We start from the raw sequence: 16,410 nt of genomic DNA on the forward strand, positions 1-16,410 counted from the left end.
CCAGCATCCTGTTCTCGCAATGTCCAACCAGATGCCTGCAGGAAACCCACAAGCAACACCTGAGCACAGCAATGCTCTTTCCTGGCTCCTTTTTGGACAGAGTTGACTTGGCCACGGTTCTAAAGCAGCTGCATTGACTGCCTGTTTGTTTCCAGGTCAAATTCAAGGTGCTCATGTTAGTGTTTAAAGTCCTAGTTGACTTAGATCCCAAATATCCCCCAAATGACTTAGGTCCCAAATATGTGAAAGACCTCCTCCTTTCCTACAGACCCTACCGGATGTTAAGATCAGCACTTGGTAGTTCTTCCAACCCCAGAAAGTTAGGGGGTGGGATAACAGGAATGGGCATTCCCTGCGGCAACCCTTAAGTTGTGGAAGTCCCTCCCCACCGAGTGTGTCTAGCTCAGGCTTTCTCAACCTCAGCCCTCCAGATGTTTTTGGCCTACAACTCCCATGATCCCTAGCTAGCAGGGCCAGTGGTCAGGGATGATGGTAACTGTATTCTCAAAACATCTGGAGGGCTGAGGTTGAGGAAGCCTGGTCTAGCTTCTTCATTATACTGCTTTCCATGAATGCTGAAGATGCACCTCTTAACAACAACAACAACAACAACAACAACTTGATGGAGATAATGAAATAAGCCAGTGTCAGCCACAGAATAGCTGCAGTGGAAAAACAGTATTCCAGAGGTAAACGAGAATTTTTGACCACAGCAATGTTTTCATAATGCACGTTCACCCAGGATCATAGAGGGTGTTTGTGGCCATTTTTGCTTCTTTCATGATGGTATTGATGCATCGGTCAAGGTGTCCTCAAACAGTATGCTGCCTGGTGTCCTAAAGCATGTACAAGCTTGCTATGTAACTTGCAAGGCTCAGATCACAGCAGGAGCCAGTGTTTGTCCACTGGGGATACTATGCTGGAAGCCTTCTATTCCTTGTAAAATTCTGGAAGCAATTTGAAAATCTGGCAAGGGCTGGTGAACAATAGGGAGTTACAGTAATCCAGTCTGGATGACACAGAATCATTGATCAGGGCTGCAAGTTCTGCAGCGTAGATAACTTTGGCATCCCAAAAATGTTCTGTAGACAGAGATAAGATTCCCTTTCCTATAAGAGATGGTGGCATCATATTCCTCATTTGGCTTCTCTAATTCAGCTTCTGACTCAGCCGCTATAAGCTATGCCTTATCCACCAAAGGGAAGGCAAGAAGCTGAAAGCAACCGAATGATAAAATGAACCACTTAGAAGGAAAGAGCTCTAAGAGGCATTAAGTATTGTACAGATTTTACAGGCCACTTGGTTTTCTGGGCTTCATAGCCACATGCCGAGAAGGATCACTGTTATCTCCAGCAGCATGTTCTAGCATTCAATTGCTGCAGAAATAACTGGCGATCCAGATGTTTAAACATGGGGGGGTTTGCCTATTGAGTTTAGATGAGTTTTGTCAACAATGCCTGATTTGTGAAATACAGATGAATTTTGGCCACTACTGGGAGGAAGTGAACTCTCTGACACTTTTGTGTTTTGTGGAGCACAAAAGATATCCAGACCAAACTGATATAAAAGGATTGTCTTGCAAAGAACTATTGGCAATCCATTTCTGCACAAACCTTAACTAGCATGGAGCTGGAGATTCCGAATCTAAGCTGAATCTAAGCTAGTGTTGTTAGCCGCCCTGAGCCCAGCTTCGGCTGGGGAGGGCGGGATATAAATAACATTTATTATTATTATTATTATTATTATTATTATTATTCTTATTCTTATTCTTATTCTTATTCTTCTTTGAATTTAATCGCCCAGAAGCGATTAATAGGGCACAGCCACATGAACGTAAAAAGATGTGTTGTTTTTTGTGCAAGACTGAAGGTGGAAGTCTGCACCATATTCCTTGATCTGGCACTGTTTGCGCTCCAGTTTCTTTCTTTCTAGTACTGAAGATTGTGCCTCATTAAATAAATGATGGCTCTGCATAATTAGCCTGGAGTGCCTCTTCCTAATTATTCTTACCTTCCTTCTTCATTAACAGAGTAATTTAAAAAGGAAAGGAAAGATTGGGTTGAAACAGTGCATAGGAAGCTGTCTTCTACAGAGATAGATCATTGGTCCATCTAGTAACAGTGTCCTCCTACACTGGCTGGCAGCAGCTCTTCAGAGTTTCAGCAAATGAGACTATCCCAGATGTTCCTGGAGTTGAGTAAAGCTGGAAGCTTTTGTATGTGAAGAACGTAAGTGCATTATTTGTTTCTTAATTCATCTTCATATTATTCTTCTGTCATCCACATTTAGTTGTTGTTGCTGGCATCCATCTGTCTCGGGAGACAATGGAGGAATGTGCCTTCAGGGGTGAAGTCCAAGCACAGGAGAGTTACAGTGCCTGCTGTGGCTGTAGAGACCGATATGGGAGAGACATGTTTTGTTGCAGCTGGGGCACATTTAGCAATGCTCTGATAGAAATACATTGTCTGGAGGCCCCATATAATCCTGTCCTTTCGGCTCTGCGGAAATATAATGGATTCAGCAATGAATGAAAGCAAAGAGGTCCGATAGACTTCGTGTCTACTGTGGGCTTTCTATGCACCTCTAATTCACCACATTATATAGATCACTTGTTAAATATAAAACCACGGCTAAGGAAGCGAGATACTCTGGATACATCTGCAACCACCTCTCTGGTTTGCCTCGCCTGCTTCTGTCATCCGGAGTTCTTTGCTTTGCATGCAATTCATTACATCATACTTACTGATTACTCTGGTGCTTTTATTCTGCATTGTGGAGTTGCGTTACTATTGTTAAACTGGCTGTTCTGCCCCATTTATTATTGAATGCTGTTGCCTCCCCGTAAGACTACTGAAGTTGAGGGGTATTCATCACAGAAACCATAGGAGCCAACTTTGGGGTCCCTTTGGCCCCTCCAATAAAATATTTAAGGTGTCTGCCCCCCAAAGTTGATGGGCATTGCTATTCAAATGGTATGGGTGATACAACTGATTATGTGGGGTGGGGCTTACCTGCCCCCTCAATATTTTATTTGGCATCCTTGACAAAAACAATGAATGCTGATTTGATTGCAAAGATCCAAAGGGCTGTCACTGCAGAAGTTGGAGCAGGCTAGTCATCTGTTGCTCAAGAGAGCAAGACTAGAACCAAACTGAGCTGGACCATAAAGAAGGCTGATCACCGAAGAATTTATGCTTTTGAATTATGGTGTTGGGGGAGACGCTTGAGAGTCCTGTGGACTGCAAAGAAGATCAAACCTATCCATTCTGAAGGAAATCAGCCCTGAGTGCTCACTGGAAGGACAGATCGTGAAGCTGAGGCTCCAATACTTTGGCCACCTCATGAGAAGAGAAGACTCCCTGGAAAAGACCCTGATGTTGGGAAAGATTGAGGGCCCAAGGAGAAGGGGATGACAGAGGACGAGATGGTTGGACCGTGTTCTGGAAGCTACCAGAATGAGTTTGACCAAACTGCAGGAGGCAGTGGAAGACAGGAGTGCCTGGCGTGCTCTGGTCCATGGGGTCACAAAGAGTCGGACATGACTAGATGACTAAACAACAACAACAACAACAAATATTGCTCCAACTTAGTGCCATTGTTGTCGTCGTCATTTCCATTTATATTCCTCCCTCCCTCCCAAAGGAGCCCCAAGCAGCAAACCACTTCAATAACAATATCATTAAAAGCATTCCAAAAACTGCTTGGGAAGTGATGAGCTTTCTTCGGCAGGGACCATGGACAGGGGTTCGATTGGAGGACCTCTAAGGTCCCTTTGAACTCTACGATTCTATGATAACAATGATCATGCTTGTTGTTGTTGTTGTTCCTCCTGCTGCTGTTGCTGCTGCTATACTCACGTGGCACAGAGTAACCACCGCACCAAAAAAGAAAGGGAGGCTGGTTTTCATCCGGTTATGTGCCAGAGTCTGTTAATTTGCACTGAGTCACTTGGCCTTCAATATGCTTGCAAGAGGCTGGATGGGAAATGGGGAAGTGATCAGGGCTTTCTATCCTCTCCAGTACCATTTTGTAATGCCAGCAGAAGAACACTATGATAACCTGCCACGCTAAAAGAAAATGAACCACAGGATTCTGCACAACACCATTATGATGGAGTAAAGCTGAATGTGTTTTGTAACGCTCTGACTGGAAAGACTGTTTGCATATGAAATAATACATATAAAAGAAATAATAAAAAATGATGTGCAGTCTGTCATGCAGTCAAACAGAGAGCTACACAAGGATTCTTGTCCTAAAATGTAGATTCTCCATAACTCAGAAGCATAGCACAGGGCAGTACAACTGGAATCTGGCGTTAAGAAGAACACCACATTAACCATTTTGTGTGAATTGCTTCGTGGAGCAGCAAGACAGCAGCCCAAGTTACAGAAATAAGAGAACCCACTAGATGGCAGCCTAGTCGAGTATGAACTTGATCCACAATATTATGGACTGAAAGCGGGGGGAAAGCAAATGAGAAGATAGACACGGGAGTCTGGAGGTTTTTTGCTGTGCTAATAAGCCCCTAATTTGAACACCTGCCGCTGGAAACAAGGGCATTAATGGACCATCCCTTTGCAAAATAAGAATAATAAAAGGTGTTCTTCTGGATAATGGTGGCTCGAACCTTAAGGTTCCACTCAAATGGCTGGAAAGCTCTCAGAGATAATATGAATGATAGGGTTTGCAGATAGAGGCACAGCCAGCAAAAAGGAATCAGAGCTCTATGATGTGTGATAGGGAAGACAGTGGATATTTGGTTCTCAAGCAGCATAAATAAACTGCATAATGGCTTAAATTCACAAACCTTAACCATTTATCAAAAATAATTTTAATAAAATGACACACGCTAAACTGATTCTAGGAATGTGAAAGGCAGTTTGCAGCACACAGCATTTTCTTCAGATTTTATAAAATCCCCATATCTTCAAGTGAGGGACTGTAGCTCAGTGACAAAAGACATTATTTGAGAGCTGAAGATTCTGGGCATCACTGATTTAAAAGACCAGTTAGGAAGTGATGGGAAAGACCTCTGTAAGAGGCTACAGAGCAGGGATAGCCAACACAGAGCCCTCCAGGTAGTGCTGGACTCCATCTCCCATCAGCACCAACCAGTATGGTCAATGGTTTAACTGTTAGGATATTTCCGTTCCACCTTAAAAGGGAGCAGGCTTTGTGAGTCACAGAGTCTGCGCATTTCCTGTTCACAGGAAGTTTATGTTTTCTATTGCTTTCGTTTCTCTCTCTGTGTGTCTGGAGACACTGAAGCAGGCAGTCTTGTTTTTTTGTTCTGATCAACGCTGAATAAAACTTGTAAATAATGCTCTCCTGAGTGCGACTTTTGCTGTGCATTATCTGCTGATAGAGTGTGCATGAGCTCTGGAATGTGGCAAGCTATTTCTGGAAACTCGTGTCGCTAATTGCTGATACTGTATCTACGGGAGATCGATGGATCGTCCGGCAGCCGGCTTGGGGGACATGATGGACTTTGTCTCCCTGGCAGTATCCCAACAAGAACAATATAGGAGATGGAGTCCAAGAATGTCTGGACTTCAGACTGGCCAGCCCTGCCACAGAGACTCACTGCAACACTGAACTAGACAGACAAACAGTCTGACCTGGAATAAGGCAGTTTTCTAAGGGTGATATTCAACATTAGTTACATGTAAAGTAGTTCCATTGGGACCAATAGGTTTAAGCCATTTCGACCCATTGGTGTCAATAGGTCTACAGTGAGGATGACTTAGTAGGATGACATCCTATGTTCCTAAGCACAAATTATAAACTAACAATGGCAGATGAGATGAACCAACTCAAGCAACACGGTCTAAATATGAAGAAAGTTAAGCTCGGGATCTGAATGGTTTTTTAAAAACAGCTTCTTTCAACCTTCTTCACCACAATGCAGGGAGGTTTCTCCCATGGAGGAAGGAAACCTGCAATATATAGTTCTTGCGGCCTGTGGCCTCAATGTACAAGAATATGTTTATTTATTATTATAACATAATGACTGTTGCTAACAACTCAAAGAGAAGAATGCGTTTATCACATGATTCTGTTTCTTGTGTCAATCGGCCCTTGAGATGGACAGCAGAGTGAGAAGGAAATGGAGAGACTGTAATGGCAGGTGAGGTTGAGTCAGGGTTGAAACAAGTGTGGCGAGGGATATGGGGCCCAATGCCATGACCTTATCGGCAAGTGGCAGCCATGAAGGAAATAATAACAACACTTATTATTTGTAACTCCCCCCTCACTCTGGGCAGGCTGAAAATCCAGATTATGCAGACTTCTAACCACATCAGCCTGCAGCAAAATCATTGTAAGCATCCACCGGAATGTGAAGGATCAACTCGTGGCTTGGCAAAACAACACAACTAGACATTATGTCGCTTCCAAACACGGGTATTTCATTTTGCTGTTTTGACTGATAGCCGTTGAAAGAGCTATCCTAAGCTTGCAGAAGTGATTATTTCTATGCTTCCCTATATTAAAAGGTCTCAGGGGCAGGTTACAGTACCTGAAATAGCAACAACACTCCATTTTTTAAAAATAAAATAAAATAAAGGAGAATGCAAATTTAATATATGAAAGGTTAAAACCTATCAATGGGTTAACTTTTCATAAATGTCTGGGCAGAAAGTCCTAGCTTTGTGCAAGAATGTAAAAAAAAAAAAAGTTGGCACCTAGCGTATTTCCAGGGAAAGCATTCCATAATTTGGGTGCATTGCCTGAAGAACAGTCCCTACTTTCCTGATTGATCAACTTCACTGGGACACCCCAAAAAGGAGGGGGGACGGGACTTGCTCCATCTACAGACCAACCCATGCTTACAAAACGTCTTTTGATGAAGAATACAATAGAAATCCAGGAACACAGATCTGATCTAACAACAGATCAGTGAGTTGCAGTGTGCAGTGAACTATAGCTCTGATCTAAAAAGCCCTCATAGCAGGGAAGAATAGGCTGCTTGCTGTTTGAAATGTTGAATCTAATTTCCTGTATGTCAGTCACAAAGAATTACGTAGATTTCTCCTTTTTTTAAAAAAAAACCCCCGACTGAAATCACTCTCTCTCTCTCGGGACAAGGATTCCCATTTGCTGAACTTGGCAATCAGTAACCAACAAGTAATCACTGTGCCGCCATATAACAGGGAAACCAACAAGTAAGTCTTAACTGCACTGGTTATTTGCTTGTGGATCCAATTCAAGGTGCTGACTTCTGTTGGTGCTGACCTTTAAAGCCCTAAATGGCCTCAGTCCAGTATACCTGAAGGAGCCTCTAAACCCCCATCATTCAACCCAGCGCCGAGGGCCTTCTGGCAGTTCCCTGACTGCGGGAAGCGAAGTTACAGGGAACCAGGCAGAGGGCCTTCTTGGTAGTGGCGCCCACCCTGTGGAACGCCCTCCCATCAGATGTCAAATAAATAAACAACTATCTGACGTTTAGAAGACATCTGAAGGTTCAGGGAAGTTTTTAATGACTGATGTTTTAATGTATTTTTAATCTTTTGTTGGAAGCCGCCTAGAGTGGCTGGGGAAGCCCAGCCAGATGGGCGGGATATATATGTGTGTATGTATGTATGTATGTATGTATGTATGTATAAATAAATAAATAGCTTTGAAGACCTAAACAGCTTGGAACCATATAGTTGGTAGAGCAGCAGGCTGCAACTGTGCTAAAAATCTGCTGGGGAGGTTTTTCTACAAGTCAATGAGAGATAGAGTGCCTTCTCTGATATAGCGTCAAAACTGTGGACCACCTTGCCCCTTGTTCTCATTGGCTATTTTAGTTGTTTAGCCATTGCTGTTGCTATTTACTGCCTTTTAAAGATGCTCTGATAATATTTTATGGTGATATGACTTTTTTTTGTCTTATTTTGTATACCACCCAGACGTTTTAAATATTTATTTATTTATATGCATTTATAGCTCATCCTTTGCTATGCTGTCTCAGGGCTGGTTACGCACGGCTAAAAACAGCAAGTAAGCCAAGTAGTGCACAAGAATACTAATCCATCAATTAGGTCATATCAACCACACAGCAAGTAAGACCACGAGCAGCAATGTAGAGGGATTAATGCTCTAAACTCATCCTTCAACCAAAAGCTGAATACAAAAAGGTGCATCTTGGCCCACCAACAAAATGTATGCAGTGGTGGGGCCAACACAGAAAAGGTCCTTCCATGCTGCATTGCATGGTACTTTTAAGGTCTACCTCTGCCTCCTTGCATATCTTAACACCCTAGAAGGTCTATCATGGGAAGAGATGTACCTTTAGGTGCTTTGGGGCCAAAGCCAATGAAGGGTGGTTTAAAAATATTTTAATAAAGTAGATAATAAGTAAAACTATATTTTCAAGGTTGATGCTCACGCAAACGGAAGGATCGAATCAGATGTGCAAATGATTCAGTGTGTGTCCACACTGCAAGCTAATTGTTTTAAATTAATACCATTTTGAAAGGCTTTTTTTGGGATGTGATAAGCCTCTGGACATCTGTTTTCAGAAAGAAATCTCTTTCCACTAGCTGCACCAGCCCCAAATCATATCACTATGTGATCCTGTTGTTACAGCCCCTGTGCAAATCAAAAACAGGTCAGTAACCAATGCATGAAGTGGCGTTTCACCTAAGATGTTATTCTGGGGCAACACGTCAGCTAGTGGAATTGTGTAACTGCATCGTGAGACACACTCTTGGCAAAGCAGGCATGTGCAGAGAGGAAGTGCAGAAGATCAGGTCCAACAAACGACTGGACGTTAAGTTCAAAAGGATGTGAATCCTTCTTTTACGCCAGTTGAATGCGGCAACATGAGGATGACCCAGAAGACGTTTGTTCCAAAACTTCAGAACAGCCAAAAGGAAGCGTTTCTTCACAAAGCACATAATGAGTTTGTGGAACTTGCTTCCAAAATATGTGACCACGGCCTTTAGCTTGGATAGCTTTGAAAGAGTAATAGACAAATTCATGGAGGATAAGGCTATAGTCACGATGGCTATATGCAACCGCTGGAATTAGAGGCACTGAATACAGTTGCTCGGGAATAACAGCAGAAGAGAGTTATTGTGCATGGATCCTGAATGTGGGCTTCCAACAGGAGGCAGGATGTTGGAGTAGATGGACCTTTAGTCTGATTCAGCAGGTTTCTCTCACTACAGTGGTACCTCAGGTTAAGTACTTAATTCGTTCCGGAGGTCTGTTCTTAACCTGAAATTGTTCTTAACCTGAAGCATCACTTTAGCTAATGGGCCTCCTGCTGCTGCTGTGCCGCTGGAGCCCAATTTCTGTTCTTATCTTGAAGCAAAGTTCTTAACCTGAAGCACTATTTCTGGGTTAGCGGAGTCTGTAACCTGAAGCGTATGTAACCCGAGGTACCACTGTATTCTAAAATGAAGGATGAAGGAAGGGATGTGGGTGGAGCTGGAATCAGCGCAACACTTTGCTGCTCACTATTGGATCATGCCATTCAACGTTGAGATTCATTGTGTTCCCTTTTCAAGGAAAGGCCCTTATTCCATTATAGGCTCTGCCAGTGTTTATTGGTTAAAGCACTGGGACACATGCCCACATTGCTTAGGACGGTTCGCTTCCCAGCAGCTCTCCTAATCTGCAGAAACCCCAGGTACCACATCATATCACTTACCCATCAGGCAGTTTTCGGAGGACATAAAAAGCTGTATACGAATGCTGATACGTCTGCAGAATGAAATTAAAGTGAGAGAGAAAAAGGGGATTAGTAATGTAAAGTGTCAAGATTCCGTTATCGCTACAGCTCTAGGATGAGGAAATACCTGGTATTTGTTTTGTGCTTAATTGCATTTGCAAAGCAGGGGGGGGGAGATACAAAAACCAATTTCGTTCTGTCATAGAGAGGGAGAGAGAATTAATTCACCTAGTGCGGTCGTGTATTCTTTCCACCTCACACCTTATTAGAACGTTTGGCGAGTCCTATCATTCCAGATGCTCTCTGTCATCGCTGTGGATACAGGGCCTTTGATTATGCTAGGGGCACATGCTCCCAGCAATAGCTAAATTTGGAACAAGCTTTAATGAGGACACCTTGGTCCAGTAGAGGCAGGGTGCACAGCTATGACAGGCAAACAGTCCATCACTCTGTTCTATCCCACTGTAAATATGCCCAGGCATTACATCTGCTAGCACAGGAGAGAAAGTCATGGTGCCCTTTTCCAGCTGTGATGTGAGAGTTTATTGGCTTAAGCCTTGCTTCTGAACTGGAGGCTTGATCTCACTGTTTATTATCAGGGCTACCAACTTGCAGCAAGTCAAAAAAAGCAAAAACTCTTGACCCCAGGAACTGAATTCTGGGAGTCCTGCAAGGATGAAATAAAAATTAAAGGAAGCTGGGGATGGGGAGGGAAGTGTAAACCAGCCATGACAACCAGGTTGCTCACTCTTACTGAGTTATTCAGATGGAAGACAAGTCCTTCTAAGAGGCTTATTACTTTAAAAGAACCCCTCGCTCTGTTGTTATTGCTGCTGCTGCTTTTGTTTTTTAAGTATCTCTCTCACCCTTCCTCCCAAGGGAGCCCAGGCAGCCAAGAACAAAAGAGTAAAAGCAATACAATTAAAAACTGAACAACCATTTAAAAACAATTAAGAACATCTACAAACATTAAAAACATCTACAAACATTTTTAGATTACCAACAACCAAATCTATTGCGGGTTTGATATTAGAGCATGTGTTACATTTTCAATATTGCTGTTCACTTAAAGATCAAAAGGTTATAATAGTCATGGTCATTTCCTCTCCTGGGGTATCTTAAGAACTGTAGTTTTGTGTAGAGGAGAATTCTCACCATCTTCCTTGATGGAAGCCATGGCAGTTAAAGGAGAGTCACATAGACGTCAACTTCTTCCCCAGGCTCACCTGCAGATGTTGGGGATTGAACTTTTTGCATGCAGAGCGAATGCATCCATTGCTAAATGTCCTCTAATAGATATTGTTGCTCCAAGATATTGTTCCCACCAGGCTTCACTTCCTGGCTTGTAACTCTAGGCCATACAGAATTACCGTAGTTGCATATATAACGGATTACCAACATGGTGTCTTCTAGACCTCAGAATCATAGAATTGTAGAGTTGGAAGGGACTCTGAGGGTCATCAGCTATCTCTGGCAAATGATTGTAGCTGATAGTATTCTATATGTGACGCATTGGGAACAAGAAAAATAGCAATGGTTTGAACAGGAATGTCTAAAATTACAAATTTGTAAGATGGAAGGCAGAATTCAAAAATGTTTGATTTATATGGTTTCCTTCTCTACTTACTGATTTTATCACTTAAAGTTGGATACTTGTAATGTTAGAAGACCTGTATCTCAATATGCTGTGCTTAAACAGTTTGTAGTGAATGTAATAGTGTTGCTTCTGCAAAGTTTATAACAACTTAAGAGGGCAAAGCACAAAGATGCTTGGGGAACAATTTTTAATAGACTTTGCCTGGCTTTGACTCAGGGCTGACAGTGAAAGGTTGCTTCCCCTCAAATGGCCCAGTGAAATAATTTAGGCCAAGGGTACTCTCTGTTTGCTAGTCCCAGAGGGCAGTCCTTATATTAACAAATACAGACCTAAGTGGCTGTGGTCTCCCTCGCAATCCCTGAGCCAGGATGAAAAGCTAGTTTCATTTCACCTTCCTTCTCCTCCTCATTCCCCAGCCTGTCCTGAGAATGCACATTCAATTGGATTTGGAACAACAGGGAGCTAATTGCTTCCCTGTAAACAACTTCTCTGTAGAACATGCTAAAATGTACTTGCGGTGTGCACTAGTGTCAGAGCCTTTGGTAATGAAATACTCCTGCTTCTAATTGCCATGATGCGTTTTCAATAGTCATTAGCAACATTACTGAGCCATCTAAATTGCGGTGCTCAAAATGAGCCAGTTATATGTAAGCCTAACTGGGCAATCCACACCAAATCTGTCCACATCTCCTCTTTCAAAGCCATCATTTAGAGAAGAACAAACCCTTCTGATGTATAAACAAAATTGTGATGTACAGTTATAACATTTCTCTTCGCATTTGTATCCTGTCCTTGCCTAAGGACCTCAGGAACCTAATTTTATCCTCACAAAAACCTCTATGAAAAAGGTTTGGGTGATTGCAACCTGTCAAGAGAATGGCTGAAGGATTTAAACCAGGGATGGGGAATCTGAGGTCTACCAGATGCTGTTGGATTTCAACTCCCATCATGGGAGCCAGCAGGGTCAGTGGTCAGCGACAAGGGGAGCTGGAGTCCAAAAACATCTAGTGGGAGGTCACAAATCCCCCCATCCCTAATTTACCTCTTCAACTGAAGAGAAGACCCAAAATTCAATTCAACCTGTTCCACTTCACCAGCTGTGGCTAACTTGTGGGTCTCCGCACAATGAGCCCATGAAGACAACATTTTAGTGCACATCAGCAGCCGATGCATGGCAGAATTCCCCTTACCACTTGGAAGGATCATAAAGGCACTCAAGATACCTGGATGGTATACCTGTGGGTATGGAGTGGGATACAAATTTAATAAATAATGATGATGATGAGCATCAGGCGCCTGAAAGTTATAAGACTTCGAAAGGCCTGGGAGCAACCTCAGAGGCAATGGCAAGTTGTTGTTGTTGTTCCCCTCTACCCATCTGCAGCCTTAAATCTCTTTAAAACTGAATGATATTGGTAATGCACTCCTATACACATCTTTTCAGAACAGCTTATTGCTAGGTAAGTGTGCATACTATTGGAGCCTTAACTGTCCTTGGCCCAGGTTGCTCACACTTAACTGGATATTAGATGGTTTCTCTTTTGTTGCTTCAGCACATCGCGGGGCACCACCTCTAAAATGAAGCCCCCACAGAGCAACTCAGTCCTTGTTCCTCTTGTCCTGCATCATCCATCAATCACTCAGCCAGCCTGTCACTAGAGGAGTTCATTTTCACTGCAGAATAACAGATGTTATCCCCCCCCCCGGTTTTAAATCTTTTCGAGGCTGAAAGGGCTAATTGTCAAATGAAAAACTCTCAGCGCTGCCTGGTCATGACATTCTGTAATGAATCGGAACCAGTCTATGTCTGAATCGGCTTCATTACCCTTCTGGAATCAGTGCAAAAGCAGGCCACGAACATATACAGGCTCACAATGTGGAGATACAGTTTTCTTCCATTTGTAAAAGCCTTTACATAATTAGTTGCCACTACTGAAACTACTACAACTACTATCATTATCACCACCAATATTCTGCTCTTCCTCCTGAAGGTTCTCTAAGCAACTTGGGGACATGCTACCAGAAGGCTCTTTCTCTCCTATACGTAGTTGCCTGGATCCCAATATTTTCTTGGGGTGTCCTTCTCCAAGTTCCCCCAATTAATTGTGGCAGATGGTTGCCAGGAAGGGTGGTGGTGCCTGATCTATGCAATCCCAGGGATGATCATCTGGTTTCCACACTATGGTCTTTAAGGCTCCAGGTGAAGACCTCCTTTTCCTCCTTGTCACTACAACCCATCAGGTGCCTCAGTTTTTGCACCAAGCTCTCCCTTGCTGGTTTAAATTGTTTTACCAGCTGTGCATTTTATGCTGATTTTATGTCTTGCCGGGCACACATGCCAGCATAGAAAGATAGAAAGATTTGTTTTATTCTGGTTTTAGCATTTTGCTGTGGCTTGTATCTTTTATGTCTCTGCCAACCACACGCTGAACTTGCTTGCAGGGGTGGTATGCAAAGAAAACAAACAAACAAATGGATAAATTTGATGAGACCAGGGAGGATGGAAGTCAGGATCAGGAATAAAGAACTTCAGAACTCTGTATTGAGCCACCTCCTCCTGGAATTCTATCACACGTCTGACTATTATGCCTCATTTCTTCCATTGCGTTGGAGGGGATCCAACTCACTCTGTGTCTCATTCACCTGAAAACTAAAGATCAGCTGAAGCAACTGTAAGAGCATTGCAGTCTATGTACATATCACTATGGAATGGCCTGCCTCATGACTTTCACTTGGCACCATCTCTTTGGAGATTAAAAAGTGACTCTCCTGTGTTTTTAAGTTTTTGATTACCCTGGATAGGTGCATATGAAACAGCTGCTTTTCTGAAGGCAACTAACTCCCTCCCTCTTTTATATAAGTTGTTATTTAGGGTGGGCACCTAATTCATCACCAAAAAAGAGGAAATTTCCTAACATTTGCTAATTTATGTGTATTATATATACACACACACACATATGATAGAGAGAAGTATACACAAATTTGGATATAACTACTATAAAACAAATAGAAACACATCTTGTCATACTGACCATAGGCTGCTACAGTCCCTCCCCCGATTGCTGCGCTATTTTTGTGGCACATAACAGCACAGACGACCTTCAAGTAAGCCATTTTGGCAGTTTATACAGCCTTAGCGTCTCCTCTTGATGATGACAGACTGTGTGGAGATCCCTTGCCACCTGTCATCATTAATAGGTTTTTCTATAGCGTTGGTGGCAGATATTTCACACAAATCTATTTCTGCCCCTAAAACTGTGGAAATGCATGTATTTCTAGCAATATCTGAGAAGTATTTTCTGCACAATCACATTGCAGACGGGTTTTTTTTTTAATTAAATCTCTGCTCGTGTATTTAGACTGCCATACATGCACACCATTACTAAGGGATACAATGGTTGGTGGTGTCAAAAGCCACCAAGAGGTCCAGGAGAATTGGTAGGACTACAGTCCTCTGTCTTTCTTCTGACACAGGCCAGCCATCAGGGATGTGCAATCTCTTTTGTCTAATTCCTAATTGCTTTGTCACCCCAGATTCCGGGTAAACTAAGGAGCTGGGCTGAACCAGGCTCCATGCAGTGGGGAAGAGTAGTTGGGAGCTGTTGTGTCAATGCCCACAATAATCTGAGTATCCCACAGAGAAACAAGGGCTTTATCAGGAACACGTCTACTGCAAACTCCTAGACAACTCTGAGAATCAATCTTTCCAGATAGGTCCACTACTCCTTTGGAAGGAAGTGGCCACTGTGAGTTTTAAATCTCACCAGGGAATGTTCTGACCACAAAAAATGAATCAAGAAAAAATCCCCCATTCTCAAATCACCATCTTCCTGCTCAGACACAAAGTGTGGACAAGTCTATGGCTGCCATTAAAGCTATGAAGTCTTGAGACGCCCGTGGCAAGGCAGTCCTAGAATGAATGTTGAGGTTCTCCAGAACCATAAACCTAGATGTCTTTGGTAACATATCCAAGACCATCTCTGTCAGCTCAGGTAGGGGAACTTATTGGAAATTGGGGTGGTCAAGTTGCCACTGTCTGGGCCATGCATCTGACACCACGTATACTCACAGATAACCAGATCTTATCTTGACAGAGGCACTGGAAATGGAGACAGATCACTGCTAACCCCTCACCCTAGGCCCTCAGTTTTGTTTAGTGCTGCATCAAGAAATGGGGGTAAATTTGAGAAAGCTCAGCTCCTCCAGATCATCTAACTCAGCTAACAGTGATATAAGCCAAGTCAGTCATTCAATCTGGGATCAAGTCCTGTATAAGATTTGTTTTTGTTTCATCTGGACTGATCTGGCATGTAACAGCAGTAACACCAGGACTGAGGGCAAATTGGCCGAGCTACTCTGGTCTCCTGTACTGGGACAAGGACTGGGAAATGACAGGACACTTTGAGATACACACCTGCCCCCCACCCCATTTCCTTCAGCTACCTTATCATACCTCCACTGCCATACCCACTTCTTCCCAAAACTACTTGAATCTGAACAAAACCCCTTACCCATATATTATCACAGTTGACCACCAACGTGCTGAATGTCCAGTCAGGTTAAAAAGGGGAAAGGGGGGGCAGTAAATAGGTTCAGCTAGGTAAAGCTAACAGATTGATCACAGTAGCAGCAGTATTGCAAAGTTGCAGCGGATGGTAAAATGCAATATATGGAATAGGAAAATAAATCAGTGCAGCAATAAGAGCGTAAGGCAAAGAGAATCCAAGAGCTTCTTAAATATAATAATCTTCAGAGCATCTCCTCCCCCTCCCCAAATAAATAAATCAAGGTATAAAGTGCTCAATACCAAAAGTAGACAGGGCACAAGCGCTGAACCCGAGCGGACAAACATTTGGCAGGGGGCAGAAAAAAATGACCACCAGGAGTTGCTGGTTAATGGGATAATTTTTTTGCAATAAATAAAAATACACCCTGGTTGCATAATAATGTGTCTTAAGTATTATGTAATGGTTCCTGATTTGTAGCAGTATCAATATTGATTTCGATATGTTCATATTTGTGTCTCTCTCTCTCTCTGATGCATAGCCACTCAGTATGGCTCAACCTCAAGGTATTTACCTACATGCCTAGTAGGTTCTGACACTATTTATTATAAACATTTATATTCCATGTTTCATTTGTAGGAAAATAC

At 42.8% G+C, this 16,410-nt stretch overlaps 1 protein-coding gene across 6 annotated transcripts in view; it reads right to left on the reverse strand.

The window, feature by feature from the left end:
* DPP6 (dipeptidyl peptidase like 6) overlaps positions 1–16,410 on the reverse strand; it is a 506,040-nt gene that overhangs the window by 93,360 nt on the left and 396,270 nt on the right. For all 6 annotated transcript variants that reach the window (XM_082192256.1, XM_082192258.1, XM_082192255.1 and 3 more), the window contains exon 6: positions 9,641–9,693. In XM_082192256.1, the coding sequence (XP_082048382.1) occupies positions 9,641–9,693 (53 nt within the window). The remainder of the gene's footprint in view (positions 1–9,640; positions 9,694–16,410) is intronic.

This window comes from Podarcis vaucheri (genome assembly GCF_965113315.1).
Source record: "Podarcis vaucheri genome assembly, chromosome: 12".
In the NCBI taxonomy this organism is placed as follows: Eukaryota; Metazoa; Chordata; class Lepidosauria; order Squamata; family Lacertidae; genus Podarcis; species Podarcis vaucheri.